This window comes from Cladosporium halotolerans (genome assembly GCF_011745625.1).
Source record: "Cladosporium halotolerans strain TM138-S3 chromosome Unknown Sca21, whole genome shotgun sequence".
Classification (NCBI taxonomy): Eukaryota; Fungi; Ascomycota; class Dothideomycetes; order Cladosporiales; family Cladosporiaceae; genus Cladosporium; species Cladosporium halotolerans.
Window position 1 is genome coordinate 294,151 of NW_027191472.1, and position 22,089 is coordinate 316,239.

The 22,089-nt window shown below is 58.2% G+C and overlaps 5 protein-coding genes across 5 annotated transcripts; 4 read left to right on the forward strand and 1 right to left on the reverse strand.

Annotated features, from left to right (window-relative positions):
• Positions 1-1,027: 1,027 nt before the first annotated feature.
• On the reverse strand, positions 1,028-2,020 carry WHR41_06496 (uncharacterized protein; the record flags this gene model as incomplete). The annotated part of the gene is made up of 1 exon (XM_069375101.1): positions 1,028-2,020. One exon carries the CDS (start codon positions 2,018-2,020, stop codon positions 1,028-1,030), a length of 993 nt encoding a protein of 330 aa, XP_069228268.1.
• A 773-nt stretch (positions 2,021-2,793) lies between these two features.
• On the forward strand, positions 2,794-4,956 carry WHR41_06497 (uncharacterized protein; the record flags this gene model as incomplete). Its single annotated transcript, XM_069375102.1, has 1 exon — positions 2,794-4,956. One exon carries the CDS (start codon positions 2,794-2,796, stop codon positions 4,954-4,956), a length of 2,163 nt encoding a protein of 720 aa, XP_069228267.1.
• A 3,008-nt stretch (positions 4,957-7,964) lies between these two features.
• On the forward strand, positions 7,965-9,722 carry WHR41_06498 (uncharacterized protein; the record flags this gene model as incomplete). Its single annotated transcript, XM_069375103.1, has 1 exon — positions 7,965-9,722. One exon carries the CDS (start codon positions 7,965-7,967, stop codon positions 9,720-9,722), a length of 1,758 nt encoding a protein of 585 aa, XP_069228201.1.
• Positions 9,723-17,501: 7,779 nt separating this feature from the next.
• On the forward strand, positions 17,502-19,751 carry WHR41_06499 (uncharacterized protein; the record flags this gene model as incomplete). Its single annotated transcript, XM_069375104.1, has 1 exon — positions 17,502-19,751. One exon carries the CDS (start codon positions 17,502-17,504, stop codon positions 19,749-19,751), a length of 2,250 nt encoding a protein of 749 aa, XP_069228200.1.
• A 570-nt stretch (positions 19,752-20,321) lies between these two features.
• On the forward strand, positions 20,322-21,942 carry WHR41_06500 (uncharacterized protein; the record flags this gene model as incomplete). Its single annotated transcript, XM_069375105.1, has 6 exons — positions 20,322-20,506; positions 20,575-20,664; positions 20,879-20,910; positions 20,967-21,077; positions 21,128-21,188; positions 21,241-21,942. Exons 1-6 carry the CDS (start codon positions 20,468-20,470, stop codon positions 21,940-21,942), a joined length of 1,035 nt encoding a protein of 344 aa, XP_069228264.1. The 5' UTR covers positions 20,322-20,467.
• Between the last annotated feature and the right edge of the window lie 147 nt (positions 21,943-22,089).

Consider the following 22,089-nt stretch of genomic DNA (forward strand, 5'->3'; position numbering starts at 1 on the left):
TCACAACCGGCGATGATACCATGCCAGAGTCATCACGACTCAGCTCCCAAGAATTGTCCGCAGCCAGTCCATAAACCTTCACCGACGGACGTCGTTAATGTTGACTCGAATTCTCCTGTTGCTGGTTGTCCAGATATCGCCGATAACGTCTGGCATGGAATCGAAGTCCAGTACCTTGACCAGAACACCATCCTGCGCGAGTGCGCCTCGGAGTTGCATATGGTCGTCGTCCCGACCTAGACGTGAAGCCACCGTAACGGTAATTTGGAAGTCTCTCAACACCTCAAGTAGTGCGACCACACTGCTCATATTCTCAGCTGCGATGGCCAACTGCAGTTCGTCGGCGACCAGCCTCGTTCCGGTTGGGCTTTCTTGGCCTCTAGTATCGACCAGTAGTCTTGCGAGAGTATGATCATCTGCCTTAATCTGCGCAGACAGGATTCGGCGGCACTCCTCTCGCAAAAATGGTCGCAGTGTAGGCCATTCCAGAGCAAGCCGAATGAAGCTGCCATGGGCAGCCTCACATGCGATTTTAAATCCAGCAGCGAAAGCTCGCTGTTCACGAGGCGACTCCAGTGGTCGGTCTTGCGCCGAAAGCAGCATCCTAAGCACGTTCTCGCTGCCAAATTCGCATGCAGTTCGAACACCTAGGTAAAAGGGTGTCCACTGCGATAGGAGACTCCCTGCACCTCCGGGTCTTGCCTGTGACCACGTCCCGTACGGTTCTACCCTTGACCACGTTTTTAGGACTTCGGTCAAAGCGTGTGTATTGTCAGCTTCACAGGACGCCTCAAAAATGCAACCAAAAACATAGTCTGAGGGCCGCTTCACGACCCATTAGTTGAGCAGCGTGTCAACGATTTCGCGCTGGTCTTCTTTGAAGATTCTGCCCAGAGCAGCCTGGCTTAAATTTTCCGTTGCGGCTCCAGCTTTCAGAAGTATTTTCACAGCTTCAAAATTACCCTCTGTGGCCTCAGAATCCAGCAATTGCCCAAGATTTTGTCCGTCAGAACCATGATCGACCAAATTAGTCTCTGATGTCCTGATCGTGCTCGTCTTGGGCATCAAGGTCCAGCTCCACTTGTTTATCTATGGTAATGTAAGGGTAGTGACGGCTTGAGAAGCAAACATGGAAATCAAGGTTCGCTTCGGTCGTCTTTTCGCCCAACGCCTCGAAGAACTCGACCATATCCCTGAGTTCGGTTTCATCGCATTCGTCGAGGGCATCAATGTAGCACACGGCTTTTTCTTCTCCTAGATTGCAGATGAGCTGTAGTATCAGGTTCTTGAACGTTTCTAGTGGCCAATTTTGGGGCTGCAGTCGGGGGACATTCAAGGATGTCAACACGTCTTGCAAACGCGGAACCTTCTCCAGCAACTGGACGAGCAGAGATCGATACATTCCTGCGCTTGACCTTTCGACAACGTTTCCCCGCGCGTTGAAGAAGAAGTGAACGATGTGGTGCTCCGGCCATCTCTTTGAAGCATCGTCGACGGCGCATTTCATGAGCGTCGACTTGCCAGAGCCTGGCTTTCCCTTTATCCAGAGAAACCCACCATTCTGGCTTCGCAAATCCGGGTCCCGCCAGTCGATATACTCTTGCTTGCCAAACAGCCAGCGACATGTTCTTGCATGCGCTGTACGGACAGTCGCGTATCGTACATCCATCTCCTCAAACTTCAGAGCTTCCAAAACGGCTCCCGAGCTTGAGAGCTCAGCAACCGGACCATTTCTTTCTTGAGCCTGGTTGAAGGTGACATCGCCGCAAATGTATTGATGGCCGAAATGATTCCTCGAGCTGCCCCCATTGACACTGTGACCGAAGGAATGAGGCTGCTCCGGCGTAACGCCGCTCGAATCTTCAAGTTCTACTTTGCGACGTTTCGAAGCAGGCTCGCAGTTTCCCAGGGATGAGTGAGTAGAGGTTGCGCAGATACGAGAGTCATGCCTCGCCAGAGAGGATGTCGGCGGATGCTCGGAGCCATCGGCCGTCCGGTGGGTGGTGCTGGCGTCACCCATGCCAAAGGGTGATAGTGATCGGAGCTTTTGCTCGCGCCTGGTCTAAGAGAGTCGAAAGCAGAGCCACGGTCGCAGAACGCGTGTAAGTCTGGCATGTTCTCAAGATGCACCGCTCGGCTGTGGCTTGCATATTCATCAGCTGCTCTTTTATTAGCCGCCCGACCCCCTGCGCAAAGATGCACGGTCGCAGTGCTCAAGAACAAGCGACTCCATATGGCGCACATCTTACATGTTGCCATCCGAAACTAACGGATACCTTAGGGATTTTTGACTCCATTCTCATATTGATATATCTCTAGACCGTAAGAAACTCGGCAGGCATTTCTTACTAGACTCATGTGAGCTGCAAGCGGCGGTACCTTTGTATCCGTAGGGAGAGGGTGGTTCCAGAACGGTCCTGCAGGACCTTTTTTGGGTACATTTGAAGATTCTTACTGGGTACACGAACTCTATCGTAAGGTAGGTATAATGCGGCACTCCAGCAGCAAGCGAAATCAAGCCGGGTGCCTTACTTTCAATGTTGGATTCGTTCCTGAAAATCCAGGCACACATCGACCTCACTCATCAAAAGCCGTAGCCTCGGCTCGCAGCAGCTCCAGGTCCGGGGCCCCGCGCTTTCCAGCGGTTCAAGGCGCATTGAGCCAAACACCGAGACAACCAGACATCGGCTTAAGGACTGGCCAACCTCTGCTTCACATATCGCACCGCGAACAAAACCACCAGACCCCAGCATGCCACGCCGCCCTCCCTAGACGCTCCTCCACAAACCAACAATGTCCACGCCCTCCAAACTCCGCGCCCTCCGCGGCACAACCGCCGCCCTCCAACCCAAACGCAACAACACCCCCATCCGCTACACCAGCACCACCACATCCTCCCCCTCCACAACAACCCCCCACCCCACCACCTCCCTCCGCTCAATCCTCATCGCGAACCGCGGCGAAATCGCCCTCCGCGTCAACCGCACGGCCGCCCAAACCGGCATCCGCACCACAACCCTCTACACGGACCCCGACGCGCGCGCCCAGCACGCCCTCTCCTCGCCCTTCGCCATCAACCTCGGCAGCACAGACCAGTACCTCAACGGCGCCCGCATCATCCAGCTGGCGAGAGACCACGGCTGCGAGGCCATCCACCCGGGCTACGGCTTCCTGTCGGAGAACGCGGGGTTCGCGCGCGCGTGCGCCGATGCGGGCGTGAAATTTATTGGTCCCCCTTGGAGGGCGATCGAGGATATGGGCGATAAGAGCAGGAGTAAGGAGATCATGCTCGCGGCGGGCGTGCCGTGCATCCCGGGCTATCATGGGCGGGAGCAGGAGCCGGGGTATTTGAAGGAGAGGGCGGCGGAGATCGGGTATCCGGTTTTGCTGAAGGCTGTTAAGGGCGGGGGTGGCAAGGGGATGCGGATTGCGATGGAGGAGGGGGAGTTTGAGCAGCAGCTTGAGAGCGCTAAGAGTGAGGCGCGGAGCTCGTTTGGGGACGATGTCATGTTGGTTGAGAAGTATATTACCACGCCGAGGCATATTGAGGTGCAGGTTTTTGCGGACGGGCACGGGAGTTGTGTGGCGTTGGGGGAGAGGGATTGTAGTGTGCAGAGGCGGCATCAGAAGATCCTGGAGGAGTCGCCGGCGCCGAATTTGGAGGAGAGCGTGAGGCAGGATTTGTGGGAGAAGGCGAGGAAGGCGGCGTTGGCGGTGGGGTATGAGGGCGCGGGGACGGTGGAGTTTATTTTTGACAACGAGACGGGCGAGTTCTTCTTCATGGAGATGAACACGCGGTTACAGGTCGAGCACCCCGTGACGGAGATGGTGACGGGCGAAGATCTGGTTAGGTGGCAGATCATCGTGGCGGAGGGAGGCAAGCTGCCTCTCACGCAGGAGCAGGTGGAGGAGCGTATCAAGAGCAGAGGGCATGCCATTGAAGCAAGAATCTACGCCGAAGACCCAAGCATGAACTTCATGCCCTCGACCGGCAAGCTGCTACACCTGCGCACGCCAGCTCTGACAGAAAACGTGCGCATCGACGCCGGCTTCGTCGAAGGCGACGAGGTCTCCAGCCACTACGACCCCATGATCGCGAAGCTCATCGTCAGCGGCCCCGACAGAAAAAGCGCTCTGCAAAACCTCGTCGCCGCTCTCGAATCCTACGAAATCGCCGGCCCGACGACCAACATCGAGTTCCTCAAGCGCTGCTCGCAGAGCCCCGCTTTCGTCGCCGGCGAGGTCGAAACAGGCTACATCCAAAAACACCACGACGAGCTCTTCGCCATGCACCCCATCCCGGACGACGTCTGGTCGCAGGCCGCCATAGGCCTGTACGAGGCAGACCTCGCATCCCGCCCCGAGGCCTCGCCGCACCGCCCCGTGCAGGCCGTCGGCTTCAACACCGCGCCCCAGCCGCGGGCCTTCAACCTCCTCGTCCCCTCCACCGACCCCGCCGCGCCAGCCCCGACACCGACCAAAGTCCTCGTGACAAAAACCAGCGCGGACACATTCTCAGTCTCGATCAACGACTCCCCGCCAACGCACATCACATCCTCCTACGACCCCGCCAGCCGCGTCCTGACCTCTTTCTACCCGCACACCCGCGCGGCGACGACCCTCGTCCGCGACCCCGCGAGCCAGACGCTCACGCTCTTCCAGCGCGGCGCGCAGTACACGCTGGCCCTCGCGCCGCCGGCGTGGCACGCGAAAGCGCTCGGCTCGAAGGACGCGGCGAACTCGGTGCGCGCGCCGATGCCGTGCAAGGTGCTGCGCGTGGAGGTCGAGGCCGGGCAGGAGGTTGTCAAGAACCAGCCGCTCGTCGTGATTGAGAGCATGAAGATGGAGACGGTCATTCGGAGCCCGGCGGACGGGAGGGTGAAGAGGGTTGTGCATGGGGCGGGCGAGATGTGTAAGGCGGGGACAGCGTTGGTGGAGTTTGAGGGGGAGGAGTGAGGGGTTTGACGGTGTTGGAGGGAGGGAGGGGGATGGGTATGTAGAGTGGCACGATTAGATGAATCGACGTTTTTTAGATCACATGGTTGGAGGATGAGTCCGCTGGTGCTGTCTGTGTTGGTGACTAACTATGAGTGACACAAATGTCTGCGTAGTACATGAGAGCCACGGCAAACATGTTGGGGTTGTCACTCTCCGTGTTCAGGGTTCTCAGCAAGAGCAGGCGAAGGCCACGACTCTGCAAGCTTGACGTCGACAAGACGCCAGACAAGACGAGTCACCGGCGCCAATATTTGATCGTCACCAGGCAACGTAAGCTTGGGGACGGATGCGCTGTCTACATACCAAGAGAACGGTTAGGGAATCCACAGAGCGTCAGGAAGGATACGCGTTCAGGCCGCATCGCATACTTGCGCTTGCGGCCACTCACCGCCGCGCCGTGACGGACGACGTAGCTGGATTTGCTTTGCTGTCGTGCAAAAGCATGGTAGCACATGAGATAGAGTTGAAGTCGTGAAGCTTGGCACCCCATTGATAGGAGAGACGTTTCAAGCAGCGACACCGGGGGCGTGGGGAAGATGCGACCTGAGAGCTTTTGTTTTCGCGGCTTGGTGAAACAGGTGATTGTGGAGTTTCGCCAATGCTTGTGTGTTCGGCGATCAGGCGTGATCGTCCGGGCTATCGGTGAGAGGAGGTGCGTTGGGTCGTGGTCGTGCAGGGGTTGGGAGATGCTGTGGTCATGGTTGCTTGCCGTGTTTTTGCTCGGTTTCCGACTTGCACCGGGGACCGACCGGGCTGCTGAGGTGTCTGTCTCTCGGACGGCATCATCATCGGAGACCACTCTCCACACGGCTCAGGTCGGCGCAGGCTCTACAGCACACTTCCCCACATGCTAATCACACCTGGGCTCGTTAGCCCTCTCCTTCCCCAGACTTCCATGCGGCGACGGGTGGAGTGAGAGAGGCAGGCTCTCGTGCCAAGTCCGGCGGCGTGAGACAGGGCTGGCTGGGCGAACACTGGCCGGAGGAGCGTCGCTGCGCTTGAGGGCGGGTGCAGGAAGTGTTACGAGTGTGGTGAGGCGGTGCCGCGCTCGAGCAGGGTGTCCGTGGGGCTCGTGGGGAGAGAGCGACTAGCAGGGAGCGAATGGAGTGGTGGTGTTGTTAGTGAGGGCGAGGGCCGACCGGAGGAGGCTGCGCGCAGGGAAGGGCACGGCGCGCACAGGCTGGCACGCGGCGGGCATTACTCAGCCGGGGAGGTGGTGTACATCGCAATTCGGCCGAGGAGTCGCAGGTCGCAGGTCGCAGGTCGGATCTCGCGATGATGCAGCGGGCAGCGGGCAGCGGGCGCGCTTGTCGGCGGGTTGGGGCAGGGTGCGAGCGGTGGTGGATTGCGCGGGCCAGTCGGGCGCTCGCTGTGCCTCGGACTGGCCTGCCGAGAGGCGCGAAGATTCGCACGCCGTCCCACGCGCACGGAAGCTCGTTGCGTGGCCGGCCAGCCAGTACTGCTAGTCGGCCAGCCAGTCGGCCAGCCAGCGTCGGCCAGCCAGCGTCGGCGACGGCGGCCGTGGGGAGGAGGAGGGCGAGGAGGCCTCGCAGGACTTGTGCAGGAGTTGCTGGTGGCGGATGGATGATGGAGCGAGGCTCGCACGGCAACTCGGCGCCCGCTCTCTGCCTTGCCCTGCCCTGCCTTGCCTTGCCTTGCCTTCTTGTCTTGCCCGCCGCCGTCGTCGCCCTCGCCGGCACCGCGCGCATCCTCCTCCATCCTGCCCGGCGCAAGTATTATTTTCCTCCTCTCTCCTCCTCACCCTCGAGCGCTCCCCGCCACGCCCTCCCCTGTCGCCCCCGCGCACGCAAGCACCGGCCAGTGCAAGGCTCCAAGAGCTTGGCCGAGCGATCGCTGGCTGCATCGTTCTATCATACTGCCGCTGCCACACTACTGCTGCCACCACGCCCAGTGCCGCCCTCCACACGCCCGCGCTCGCCCAGGCTCGTGCGCGCAATCCTGTGCCCATCACCACCACCGAGTCCCCGGCCAGTGACCTGCGCTGCATTTCCTGCTTCTCCGTGTACCTGTCTGCCATCCCTGCGCCTGCGATTCCCGACATCCTGTGCGCTGCGACTGGACCGACTTCCTGACAGCACTCTTCTTCCCACCGCACACCTCGACAATTCAAATTACCTCCCCCCGACTCGACCCCGCGGCCTATCACGCCACGCGATAACGCAGGCCTCGCCCGCCGCTAATTACCTTAGAGCATACCCAGGCTAATAAGCGCACTCTTCAACTCGCCCTCGCTCAGCACCTCGAAGCTTGCTCCCAGCAAGCCCAGCCAGCCAGCCAGTCCTCCCGCGGTGGTACCAAGTGACACCGCGCTGCTGTCAAGCCCGCTGCGATCGCGCCCCTCGTGCCGCCCACCCGCAGTCGCGCTACAGTACCCTACAGTACCCTACAGCACCCTACGGTACCCTACAGCACCCTACGGTACCACCCTCCCTGTCGACCCCGACCCTGTCTCGCCTGTGTGGTGGCGCCTTCTGGAAGCCTTCTCCGCCCCGTCTGCAGGCCCTGTTAGACCAAGCGAGCGCGGCAAGGAAGTGCCTGCTGCCCTCCCCGGCTCCCACTGGGCAAATCCAGCCGCAGGTGACGTTGGCGGGCGCGCGCGCCCGTAAACCCGCGACCCGACTCTCTCTTCCCCATCTCATCTTTGTGCAACGCCCGGCCCCCGTTCGCGGATGCACCTCCTGCCGCTGCTGCTTGCTGCTTGCTGCACGTAATAATTCGCGCAGTCTCAGTGTCACACTCTGACTACACGCCTTTGCCCAAATCTTTTTTCGCCATAGAGCCATACAAGATACCACCCTTGGTCAGCAGCGCACGAGCGCGACCCGCTTGAGCGCCGCAATTCGCCTCAACTCCTCAGAATGCCTGGAACTCTTTTGCAGCGCGCTTCTACCGGACTGGGTCACAAAGGTGACACACCGCAGCCCGTGATAGAAAGGCAGCCCACCATGGAGCGCGAATCCAAGAACCGTCTCAGCTTCCTGAAAAGGCTCACGCCTAATCACCGCAAGGACAAGGAGCGTCACAGCGAAGATTCGCAATCCAGTTCCGCGTCCAGTCTCAACACCTCCGCCAACAACGATCCACCTCGGAGCACTCCCACAAAACGGGCCACCATGCCTCCCTCAGTTTCTGGCGAATCATCCAAGGCGATACAGAGAAAACCTTTGCCAACGCCGCCTCTGGATCTGGACGGCGCAGTCCAAAATTCATCAAACCGGCCACCTTCTCGGCAACCACCTCCTGCTCCTGCACAAAAGAGCGCAATGCGTCGCAACGAGTCCGGAAGCGACACGCCGCAGGATTCTGGTATGTCGGGGATGTCCAGCCTTGAGCCAGCCATCACCAATGGCTCTGGAAAAACCGCATTCACTTCCACCTCGCGAGCCGGATCTACAGCACGTATTCGATTTGCCGAAAATCACGAAGCCGACGGCGACGGCGAGTATGTGCCCCGCGCGCGGAGGAATAGCTCGACAGGAACTCGCGGTAGACGGAGTAGCATTTACTACCGCGAGACCGAGGGTGGCGACTACGCAGAAGGTGTGGATGCCGGTGTTGGTTCCAAGGCGCGTCGACTTTCCGTGCAAATTCCAGATCAGCTGTTCGTGGACGAATGCAGACTGGAAGAGCACTTCAATGCTCTTGCGCGACTGAACAAGAAGAAAATTGGCGAGGGTGGCGCTGCCGAGGTCCAGATCATGAAGTCAAAAACCGCTGCTAGTGACAGCAAGGTCTTCGCGGTCAAGGAGTTCAGACCCTGGGACAGCGAAGAAGAAACGCAACAAGACTACATCCGCAAGATCAAGTCGGAATACGCCATCTCGAAATCCTGCGACCATGCTAATATCGTCAGCACATTCCACCTATGCAAATCCGGCACGAACTGGTTCCACGTGATGCAGTTCTGCGACCTCGGAGACCTTAACGACCTGATAACGAAAAGATACATGGGAGACGAAGAAAAGGATTGTATGTTCAAGCAGCTGGTCCGCGGCGTCGACTACCTCCACTCGCGCGGCATCGCCCACCGCGATCTCAAATCGGAAAACCTCCTCGTCACTCACGAAGGCTGCCTCAAAATCGCCGACTTCGGCACAAGCGAAGTCTTCTGCGGCCTGCACCCCGGCGTCCGCAGCTGCCGCCGACCCAGCATCATCGACGACGAAGAACCCATCCGCCGCTGCAAACCCGGCATGGTCGGCTCGCGCCCCTACATGGCTCCCGAGATCATCCAGCGCGAGCAAGACTACGACCCGCGCTGCGTCGACGTCTGGTCATGCGCCATCGTCTACCTCTCCCTGCACTTCGTCGGCACCCCCTGGGAAGTCGCCTCCCCCGACTGCAAACCCTACGCCGCCTTCGCCGACTCCTGGGCCGAGTACCTCTCCACGCGCCCGGACTACAAGGGCCGCATCGGCCGCGAGGGCGCTCTGCCGCGCATCGCGGGCTCGAAGAAGTTCGCCGTCAACGCCATCGGCGCCCGCCACATGGTCTTCGGCATGCTGCACCCGGACCCGGAGCGGCGCTGGAAGATCGGCGACGCCGTCGAGGTCGTCAGCGACCGCGCCGCCGAGAAGGGCGGGCCCTGGCCCTGCTGCCAGCAGGCGGGCTACAGCGACGACATCCGCACGCGCGAGAAGAAGGTCCGCCACGACCACGTCCCGCCCGACAAGAAGGACAAGCGCGGCAATTTCAAGGGTTAGCACCCGTCTGTGCGCGTCGTCGTGCGATACTTTTGGATCGCTGTCGATAGAGCTTCGCGCGGCTTGTCTTCTGTTTGATTTTGGGGCTTTATTTCTGGCGTCGGCGTTTGATGGATGAAAGGCAGAGAGACGAAGGCGACTTGCCACGTCTCGCCTCGCTTCTGCTTTGGCTGCGATCCCACGCGCTTTTACATATTTCCCATCCATCTCCGCCGCTGCTTATTCTACCTCTACCTCTATCTCTACCTCTATTTCTCTCCCTCTTCTTCTTCTTTCCCTCCTTTTGTCTCCAATAGAGCGAAGAGGTCGACCGCGAGGTTCCCTCGCAATCACGCGGTCTTTTTTATCTCTATCTTTCTTTCTTGATTCACGATGACGTTTCTCAACTGACTTTGACTTTGACATTTAGCGCCGCTGCATTGGGTCGGGCTTTTTCTTGCTTTTCCTTCCTTCCTTTTTTTTTCTTTTTTCCGCCGCTTGTGGGAGGGAAGGACGGGTGGGTGGATGGAGGGTTGGAGAGAAGATGGAAGAAACAAGGGACGGGATAAAAAGTCGTTGCTGGGTTTTTGTTTTTGTCTTTGATTGGTTTTGGTTTGGATGGGGTGGTGGGCACGGTTGAGCCGCGGTGCATTTTTTGGGGATTGGGGAGGGTTGAAGGGTTGGATTTTTGTAATCCTTTTGGCGGGGTGGCTTTTATTGTTGTGCAGTGCACATGAGAGGGAGGAAGGGTGAGAAGGGTGAGGTGATGGTGAGGGGATGTGAGGGGGTGTGGAGGTATTCATAGGCAAAGGCTAAGGCAATGAATGAATGGTGCGGTTTCACTTCATCCCTTCTCCGGGCTTGTAGGTCTCTTTGTCGTTTGTGAGTCCTGGACAGGCTTGGGGCCCGGTACGGCTCTGAGACGTCGCTACGGGCATGAAGATATCACTTGGAGGAACTCTACGGATTCTCGAACAGCCTTTCCCGATGAAACTGGGTCTCCTTCTCCGTATTCGGGTAACGAACCCGAACACATCACTCGAAGACCCTGAGCATCAGGCTGAAACCGCAGCGATCTCCTTCAGCCGATTCTACGAATTCGTCGTGGACCGTCCGCATGTTCTCTTCCGTCGTAACCAAGATCAATCCTAGGAAGCAATCGCAGGAGCTTTCTTGCAAGAAGAGAGCTTCCTAGACTCTTCCACCGCGAATACGGAAGTCATTTGCCGTGCTGGATTGTCGGATTACTCCGCCATATGAGAGGGTGGCACGGTAGGCGCTTGGAACTCCGATGACTATTTTCCTGGGAGGTGCAGTGGCAGGCGGCGATTACGGACGTGGACCCCCCACGGATGCCTTCCCCTCCACCATGCCCGCCACAAGAAGTTAGATGGACCAGCAACATTGCTTGAGCTACACCACTCCTCCTACACGTCACGCACCACAGGCCAACCTCCTTCACGATGGCTCGATTCTCCGAAGACCAGCGCCGCCGGTCAGCGCTCTCCGCATCGCCGTAGACTGGCATCCTCTGAATCTGCACCCTCGTTTTGGCGCCCGTTTTCTTCTGTGCGGGTGTGGGTGCGGAGTGTGGGCGTTAAGAGGGGATTTGCTGCTTGTTCAGAGTATTGGCGGGTTAGATGCGTTAGCTTTGAGCTTCGAGACAAGGAACATGGTTACTCTCGTTCATTTATTGGAGGTATGGTGTCTCGTGATGCCGACACAGAGGATGCTTGGGCTAATACGGAGCTGCATTACAAGAAAATCTCGATCGGATATAGTTGAGATCATCGCTGACTTTATCATCTCGTCGGCCAGGATATCTGGTTGACTGGTTCAAGACAATATTACGACGGGCGCAGAGGCTGCACATGCAGACCGCGGCGTCGCAGGATGTCTGCCTTGCCACTTGATGACCAGACTTCAGATGTTGTGTCACCGTAAGATACGGGGTCACCATAAGCTGTAGGCTGCCAGCACGGAGGCGTGGCTTAGGTCCAAGCCTCTTACTCAACCTGAGTACTCAAGGCCCATGCAAGACTTGATCATAACCAAGACAGTTTCATTGGCTGTGGCGCTCGCATGCAGCAAAAGGCAAGGCTGAGCCGCTTACAAGGCGGCTGCGCCTGGACACCTGCGCCTTGACACTGCCCCAGCGACCTTATCCTCACTGTCAAGCAATCGCAGTCGTTCAAAATTCAAGACACCCGACCGCTCTACCGAGTCCGTTAGCCACCTTATCATGGACTCCTCATTGCTGCCGAACGGCCTTGATACGGCCTCAGAAGACGCTGGAGGATCGCTTGCGGCCACCGACCCTATCACTTGGATCGAGACGGAATCCGGTCTGCTATCACCTGAACCACGCCCACATCCCGCGTACAGACCTCTCGCCGACGACGGCATCCGCTTGCTGAAGATTCTGCCGGGAGACGAAGGCAGCAAGGTCTGCTGCTACATCGAAGAGTTTGCAATCCCTACGGCGCCGCAATACACTGCACTATCGTACACATGGGGCTCGCCGTACGGTGTCCACGAGATCCTCATCAATGGATCCTCTTCTCGGGTTCCGAAAAATTTATGGCGGTTCCTGCACCAGGCTAGAAGCTTGGTTGGTGACTTGTCTGGTTGGTTTTGGATAGACGTGCTGTCGATCAATCAGTGCGATGTCTCGGAGCGTGGTCACCAGGTCAAACTGCTATCAAGCACCTTCGCCAGGGCTGGCCGGGTGCTTGTATGGCTTGGTCCGGCATATCAAAGCAGCGATGTGGCGATGGTAGCTCTGGCCAAGCTTGACGAAAACGGCCAGAAGGGAGAATGTCACGCGAAACTATGGCGAGGTAATGTTGGGCATGCTATGCTCGGATTTTGTTCGCGTCCCTACTGGAGACGGCTCTGGGTTTTTCAAGAGTTGCGGCTTGCCCGTGAGGTTCGACTCATGTGCGGAGAGAGGACGGTTGAATGGCACCAGATTAGTGCCGTGATGGATTCCGCTGATTCTGGGCCCAAACGACTTCGGCATGTTGATACCGTCGAGGTCGCATTGAGGAGCCCAGCCATCAGGATGATCAGGCTGAAACTTCAGTCTGTCGACACGACTCTATGGAGCCTTGTCAGGCTAACAAGCCACCTACGTTGCCTTGATGTGCGGGACAAAGTGTACGCGCTTCTTGGTGTGGCTACAGGTGGATGCCGTGGCATCGAGCCCGATTACAGCCTACCGTTTCCCACACTGATGAACCAGCTTTTGCGCGAGATCTTCAGACTGTCGCCACCATCAACACTCGAAGAGGCAGCCCAACGGTCTGAGGAGGTCGAAGATGCAATGAACGTTCGACGTGGTACTATCTTCACCTTGCAAGATCAACGCGGGGCCCACCCACCGCCCTGCGAAACGGACATGCGTGTTTGTAGGCTCGGCCCTCAAGTCATGAGCGTCAGTCTCTGGTGGACCGAATTCTACGGACATGGATCCGTGCAAAAGCTACTCTTGGATTCATGGCAAGCTGAATACTTCGCAATTGACAAGAGTTTCCATGGCCCTCTTGTGGACCACACAAATACTTCAATTGCAAGGAAGCTTTTTCACTCCTGTATGGTCCGACGAAACATGGAGGCTCCGGCTGCCTTTAACGAGTTGACAACATCAGAAGGTCGTTGTAATTATGCCATGACCATGAACGCTTCTCGAGACTTCTTGGCGCCACGGCCACCGGATGTGCCATCGATCAAATGGCTTGAAGGTTTGGGCACAAGGTCCCGTTGTCATCCTCGTAATAGAGGCTCAATGATTCTAGTCTTGTTCTCAGCGGGGGGATACCTCGCGTGTCGGGAGAACCCGCTGCTGATGCTAATGTTTCAGAACGCGGTTGAGCTCGATGATTTGAATTTGTTGCAGGAGCTATTCAAAATCCAGGATCTCCCCGATCTGAACGGAACGATTGCCAACTCTAGCCTTTATCCCAAGAGTGCTGATTGTTGGCGCGATATGTCAACTTCTGCATATTCGAGTCGTGCGAAATATTATAATGTGCTGCAACCCGCGCATGACGTGCCCCTACTTTGTTATGCTGCAAGCAGAGGAGCAACAGATTGTGTCAGGGCACTTACCAAGCTTGACCATTGCGACATTAACATCACTGACGCACTGGGAAGGACACCGATCATGCATGCTGCTTACGCCGGATATCGGGACTGCGTAGAGCTGCTCCTGGGCTCAGGCCGCTGCGACATCAACGCCTGCAGCCAAGACGGTTGGACACCATTGATGTATGCTGCAGACTGTACGAGGGAGGATGTCTTGACTCCTTTTAATAACACCGGCAATTGCGACGTCAACAGGCTGGATCTGCATCATCGCACACCGATATTGAAGCTCGTCTATCATGGTAGAGACTTCGCGGTGCAAAGGTTCCTTCGATTCGATGGATGCGATGTGAATCTTCCAGACGAGCAAGGTTGGCTTCCGTTGACGTTGGCAGTGCATTCAGCGGCGGTAGTGGAGCCTCGCAATGCCGGATCAATGTCACGCTTCACTTATGCCAGTATTGTGAGATCGCTACTTCGTTCTCCGTCCTGCAACGTCAACGCTCGGGGAAGACTGGGGATGTCCGCTCTACATTTCGCTGTTGCTGGGCGCTCGATTGACCTTGTCAAGTGCTTGCTCGAAAGACCGGAGTGTGATGTTGGTTTAAGGTCTGACGATGGCGAAACTGCTCTCAGCATTGCTACCAGAGACACAAGAACGGACATTGTTCACCTGTTGACAACGGCGAGATCTGACATTCTACAGAAGTCTAGAAGACGACGAGCGAAGAAGAGCAGGAACAAAAGGGCGAGGCGTGCAAAACTCAAGAAACGATGAGCTGCGACTCTTCAATAAGGAGCTATCCGCGAAGTGTGCTCCATCCTACAGCAGCGCACGGTATGTTCACGATGGTGGGGTGGACAGCCAGGCACTCGCAGGACTGTGAGCACATCCGGAAGACTTGAGCACTCCAAACATCACTCTCTTCCGCTCGAAAGGTTATTGCCATCAAGGTAATGGTTTTCAAAATTCTTTTCGGCGGAACACTGCGTCAGGAGGGCGCGATAAGTACGGCAGCTCGGGCATGAGTTCCTCGACGCCAGCCACTTATGACCGTCGCCGTCATTCGTGAACCTTTCTGCGACTGGTGATCATGTCTCGCTGATCCAGAAGAGAAGTGTTACGACCCAAAATCGGATTTGAGGCCACAAAGGACTGGGCTGAGCGAACCCAGCCTCATGCGCAAACCGGCCATGTACACCGTCTTCGCAAATTATAAGTCACCACTTTCGTGTCCTCAGAAGGGATTGGTATTGCTTAAGGTGAGGGTGAGTTACGTGTAGTTCAGTGGTAGCCAGAATTCAACGTCTTTTGAATGAACATGGCCGCGGCCGATACTTTGCTGTCACGTTTCGATCAAGTAGCCTGTATGACATGAAAGCCGTACTTCATGAATGGTAAGTGACATTGTCAGCCTCGGGGAAACATATCTTGCGGCGGGCTGCTCTTTTCCAAGAATAACGACAGATTTATATCCGCACTTTACCGAGGGCGCGCAGCCTGGTCGAGAGCCTGCGCAGGAAATCGGCGGATGGCTTGAAGAGTCGGTGGGGCTGATCCTTAGATCTCGACTGCTACAGATCGATGTGATGAGACACTCCTGCATCGCAGTTGACGGGGAGCGGCGGCCGCTGCGTGGCTGAAGTCTATCGGCGTATCGGTGGATCACCATCACAGATGATGGATGGTGAGGAGGATGGGGCAGTGGCCGCCGATGTTACAAGGCTGGATGGTATGGGCTATCTTTTCAACGCTTATACATGCGTCTTGTACGGTACCTACCTGTGACCTTACGCATGTTTGACGGAGAGCGACTCTCGGCATTCCATCCCGTGGCACTCCAGAAAGGCGGTAAAAGCCATATCCCAAGTTCAGATCGCGATTCGCAGAGGTAGGGCTTCACCAAACCGGCAATTGCCGTTCGCGCTCCGCAGCGCATCGCAGAGCAAGGATCAAGCTTGAACGTCGTCCGGCTGCTCGAAGCCCCTCCTGTCCGTCCTTCGCAGGAACTTCCCACCGGAGGATTCGTCAGAAAGCTGTTCGCGGGCAAGCCCTTCCCTTTCCGGGACGTCACGACGCCGCTTTGATCGGGCATGCCGTCGCAGGGGCAATCTATTCCGCGTGGAGCGCATGACACGAGCGAGGGTGCGAGTGGCCCTTGTGCCGCGCTCGCGCTACGGCGGCGCTGGCTGCCGACGGCCGCCGAAACGGTCTTGCATGCCGAATGATGGCGGGACATCTGCGATTCGATGGAGGATTTTTGCGGACCAGCAGTCGATTGCGGCAGTCTGGCCGCGCTGCCTGCTGCGTGTTTGCGGGTCGCTTGTGAGGATGCAGGTGTGCTTTGAGCACATTTTTGTCTGCGAGAGTGCACGCCGGCGTGGTTCGCCTGTGAGCGAAGGATGTAGTGTGCAGTTCTACATACATGTACTTACACATTAGGAGCGCTGCCCGTCGGCCTGCCGTGAGCCCTGGCTCGCGTGGGCTAGTCTGTCAGGCGAGACGAGGTGCGGACCCCGCGCCTGTTTCACTTGTCGACTCGATCCGCCTGCGACGACTCGCCGGCGCGTGCTGTTCCGGCGCCTGCGAGCTGCCCTTTTGCGCCGCCGCGCGTGATGTCGTCCCCGCCGGCATGCTGTCCCTTCTGCCGTCAGACGCCAGACGCAGCAGCACGTATATGTACGGTATGCATTGCCCGCGCAGGTGTGGCCCTGCAGGCTGCGGGTGATGGATGGCAGTGCGATGGCGCGCCCTCCCCGGACCGCCAGTGGGCCGCCGATCCACGCCTGAGCTGCTCACGCCCGAGCTTGCCCACACCACCACGCCCCGTGTGCGATGTGCGCATTTCGCTGCCCACAGCCTCGCCGGCCTGCATCCAGCTGTGCTTTGTAGGAGCGTATGTTGCGATCGGTGACGGGGCAATAACAGCAATATAACACACCTTCTCAGGCTGGCCTCCAAATTGTTCCGTGCGGTGCCGCCGCCGCCTGGCGCACAGCATCATCGCACCAACCCAGGCCAGACCAGGTCAGCGCCGAGCAGCCCACGCAGCCCACGCAGCCCTCCCTCGAATCTCGGTTGCGGGCAGATTCACGCGAGAGGTCATCGCCAGATTCGTCACCGCGCGCCCTCCCCCAACAAGCTTCACCTCGTCCCAGCACGGGGTGACCGTAAGTGCGACGAACTCCACGCCCGCACCTCCTGCTCTGCCTTATTATAACATTAAGCAATCGCCCGCGGCTCCTTGTCGCAGCGCCGGAGCGCCCACGCGGCTTCTTCCGGGGGGGAAACAGGCCGTCCGTCCCATGCAGTGTTGGCGCAGCCCGTCATTCTGCCTGCATCCTTGACACAGACTCTCCCGTTGGGCGACTGGCTCGCAAACAGCTGCGAGCGCGTGAACCATACCGCTGGGTCGCCGCCGTCGCAACAAGTAATCGCCGTGCTGCTGCCCACAATGCTTCCACGCCGCTCCGCTCCACCCGCTCCATCTCTCTCGCGCCTTTTCGCCCGCGACGACCGCGCGTTGTCTGCTCGTGCTGGGCTGTGCGTGTGTGAAGAGTATTTCGGAAGGCTGAAGGTTTTCTGAATAAGTGTCGTGACTTACTGAAGGGTCGGTATCCGCGGGACCATACAGACGCAGCGTTGAGACCTCGACTAAGCGTTCTCGTAGGTGAACGCTTGACACCGCTCGAAAATCCCCAAGCTTTGACACGATGTCGACGTTGGCAGCTCTGTTGTCGCAACACCAGACCCCGAATCTACCCACCAGAAAAGGACTCATCCTGACCGGCCTGCAACACGACTTCCTGTCACCCGACGGCAAGCTTCCCGTCAGCAATCTTAACTCAGGCTTCCTCGACCGCACCAAATCGCTCATCCAACAGTTTCGAGGGCACGGTGACATTATCTGGATCCGTACAGAGACAGAAGCCTCGAAGAGCCCGACTGACCTGGATGAGGACTCTTGCAGTATCATCACGTCTCTGACACAGCACGACCGCGCGGGTTCTGGGGAGAGCTCGGACGATCATGCCTCTGCATCGGACTCAAGCCCTCCTTCAAGGAAACGTAAGCCAGGTAATGGCCGGTCTTCTCGCAGCGGTGGTTCAGACGCGTCGAAACGAAAGCAACACAAAGCTTCGCACGACGAGGCGTCGTCGGCCGCGGCTTCTTCAACACAAATCGACGAAGAGCAATTCTTGACGCGTACCGCCATTCGAGATGCATGTTTCATCAGAGGCACCGTCGGTGCAGACTTTGCTGCAGAAGTGAAAGCTTCTGTCCAGCCGACCGATCTGCAGGTCATCAAGAGCTACTACTCGGCTTTCAGCTCCACGTCACTACTTCTCACGTTAAGGACAAAGCTTATCACCGAGCTTTACGTCTGTGGCGCTATGACTAACTTGAACGTCTATGCAACGTCGATGGATGCTGCGCGATACGGTATCAAGATCACGATTGTCGAGGATTGTCTGGGTTACCGGATCAAAGAGCGGCACGACCTTGCCATCAAACGTCTCGTCGACATCATGGATGCCAGCGTTGCGACGAGCGACGAAGTCGTTGCAGACATCGGAGGAAGTAGGAGGCCAGCGGGGCTCAGCAGTAAGCAACCATCAGCCAGCTTCAAAATCCCAGAAACAGACGACGACGTCGCTGCCGGAATGCTCGAGGCCGCAAGCAGCGAAGAGGAAGAAGATGACGACCTGTTCTCCGTAGGTGCTTCTCCTTACAAGTCTCTCAATCACAAGCCGTTGGAGATTCGGGGAGGCAGACCCAAGGGCAAGCACTTACAAGCCGGTGACACAGGATCCGAGGGCGGGCCTGCCCCTCAACATCCGCAACTTCAGCGCCATGCACTTGCAACACCGGTCGCAAGGCATGACAGGTCCCGCCAACAGAGCCAGGACCTTGTCCAACGTGCAGAGGAGGGCCAGGGCAAAGCCGTCAAGCCCTCGAGAGGACAAGCCTCAAGTCAGCCGCGCATAGTCCCAGAAAGTCAGCCAGATGAGCTCGCCTCGCGACCTTCTCATCAACCGACCCCTTCAAATAACCGCACAAAACGGCCCCGCCAACCACCAATCCCGCCCATCATCTCTCGTCCCTCTAGCCAACCCCTCTTCGGCCCCGGCACCGAACTCGAAAGCCAAACATCTAGCCTCAACTACGACCTCCTCCCACCCGACCGCCTCGACAACCTCTTCCACAACCTCAAAGCCGAAGTCAACTGGCAACACATGTACCACCAAACCGGCGAAGTCCCCCGCCTCGTCTGCTGCCAAGGCACCATCGACCCCGTCGACGGCTCCAAGCCCGTCTACCGCCACCCAGCAGACTCCACTCTCCCCTTACTCCCTTGGTCTCCCGCCGTCGACGAAATCCGCCGCGCCGCCGAGCGCCTCGCAGGCCACGAGCTCAACCACGCCCTGATCCAACTCTACCGCGCCCCCGCCACGGATTTCATCACAGAACACTCCGACAAGACCCTCGACATCCACCCCGACAGCTTCATCGTCAACGCCTCCTTCGGCGCCGAGCGCGTCATGCGCCTGCGCTCCAAGCGCTCCTCCCCACAATCCGAGACCAAAGACCGCTCGACCCACCGCCTCCGCCTCCCCCACAACTCCGCCCTGCTCATGTCCCTCCCCACCAACGCCCGCTTCTTACACGGCATCCAGCCCGACAAGCGCGCGGAGGCCGAGCGCAGCGCGGCTGAGAGGGCCTATGAGGGCCAGAGGATCAGTCTTACCTTCCGCCGCATCGCGACGTTCTTGGACGCTGGGGAGGGGTGGATTTGGGGGCAGGGGGCGCGGGGGAAGGGGAGGGAGGAGAGGGGAAGGGTTTGTGGGGAGGAAGGGGAGAGGGAGAGGTTGTTGAGGGGGTTTGGGATGGAGAATGCGAGTGCGGTGAGGGAGTGGGGGGTTTGGTATGGAGATGGGAGTGATGTTTTGCATTTGAAGTGAGGGTGGATGGTTTCGGATTGGTTGGATTTGTGGCGTGCGGGAGATTGGGATGGGTGGATTACTGTTCAGAAGTCTGAAGTTGGAAATGATAGGTAATGATCTGAGAGGGCGTTCTCGGTAATGGTCTTGGTGCATGGGAGGATGTATGTTGGAAGGTTGAGTTGGAAATAACATGATCTGAGCAAAAGTTCTCAAAAATACTGCTTGTGCACGGGTGGATATGATTCTGTGAGATCTATCACATTGATTCCAGAGGTTTTCATGTCATTGCCATGGCCCATAAGCCTCTTTGGTAGTACGAAGAGGACCCCGTGGAATCACACACCGGTAGACTGCAGGTGATGGCGCGCTGGTGCATGCATCGTGACGAGCTGCTGTGCTACTGACGGCGACATGGATCTGACCTTGACCTACATAACGATGGCTTGGCCACCTTGATACGTGCATGAGAATGCATGATCATCTTCACTCGCCCATTCTACGTGGACTAAGGAGTTCACATTTCGTGGTTGTCCAGCTCCGATTCGGCGAAGCTTCCCCAGATGTCCGCTTGCGGTCTCGCCGAAGTTCAGGTCAACTGAACCCAGTGCGACATCACTGGCACCAAAGCGAGCATTGGTACACTGCTACCTACATCTTCTCTCTTAATCACTCTTTCCTTCCATCTTGCGACTAGTCGCATCTTTCAACAGTCGACCGCTTCGACAACCAGCGACATGGATCGCAGCCTGGACGAAATCATATCTGAGCGCCCGGTACGACAAACAGAGAGAGACGCAGGCCAACGTCGATTGCCATAGCATTGTCGCTGACACCCACACAGCAGCGCGGCGGCGGTCGCAGATCAGACAGACGCGCTCCTCCCCCTCGAGGCCCGCGCAGAGACGAAGGCCCGCGCGACGGCGTAAGAAAGGTACGACAGCCCGCAAGCCATTGGACCGCACCTGCTCACCCGCCGCCGAAGGTGCCGCTTCCCTTTACTCCTCTTTAAAACGATCCGATCCGATCCTCGCTCGTGCGCGCGCGACACACCCATGCGCTCCCGACCAGCGGCGGCGGCGGCGGACTCGAGAGACGACCAAACCAGCAAACGAATGCGAAACTGACCACGACCTCCGGGCTTGCAGAACCGACGCGATGACAGAGCCGATGTTGATGGGTGGGTTACTCTTGAGGCTTACTGGGAGGAGAGACGGAAGGCTGATGGGTGAACAGCGACTGGGTACACGATCGCTACGACGAAGACCGCTCTGGCCGACGCCGCGGCGGGTATGAAGATGACTACGAGTACGACAGGCGGGCACCCGCCAGGCGCGCGCCTGACGAGTAAGTTGGGATCGCGGACAATATGTTGGCAACAAGCTGACAGGATCCAGCGACACGGGCAAGATCCGCGTAGACAACCTGCACTACGAGCTCACAGAAGACGACATCAGCGTGAGGACCACAAATACCCAAACACGACAACCCCATCTGACACGTACAATAGGAACTCTTCAACCGCATCGGCCCCGTCCTCTCCGCCCGCCTCCTCTACGACCGCTCCGACCGCTCGCAAGGCACCGCCTTCGTAACCTACGAAGACCCGCGCGACGCCCGCGTCGCCGTGCGCGAATTCGACGGCGCCAACGCCAACGGCCAGCCCATCCGCCTGACACAACTGCACGGCAACAGCCGCCGCGGCGGCGCCGAGGGCGGCTCGCTCTTCGACCGCATCGAGAAGCCCAGCAGGAGCATGTTCGAGCGCATCGATAGCAGCGACGACGTCGGCGCGCCGAGGAGAAGGGGCGGAGGAGGCCGCCGCGACGACCGCAGTTTCAGCCCGAGGAAGGGCCTGCGCGCCGACGATGCTGGAGACCGCTACGCGCGCGATTCGAGGTCGCCTTTGCCTGGGCGTCGTGCGCCGCGGGAGCGTGGTGGTCGCAGACCTGGTGTGAGGAGGGAGGAGAATGCGCGTGGTGGTGGCAGGGGAGGCAAGAAGGGCGAGGGCAGACCGGGTGCTAGGCCTAAGAAGACGGCTGAGGAGCTGGATGCTGAGATGGAGGATTACTTTGGCGGCGGTGGTGGCGGAAATGGCGCTGAGCACAACGAGTCCGCGCAGCAGCAGCAGTCAAATGGCGGCGGAGCTGCTGCTCCTGCTGCGGCGGCTCCTGCGGCTGTGGGCGACGACGACATCGATATGATCGAGTAAAGAAGTTTACCCTCGCAAGAGAGGAAAGAGGGGAAAAAACCGGTCTGTAAGAATATGTCTTTGCGTCGTTGAGAAATTGCATTATAAACCTAGGGTATCCGAAAATGCCACTCGAGACGCCACGCTAGATCAACATGTGTGCCAGAA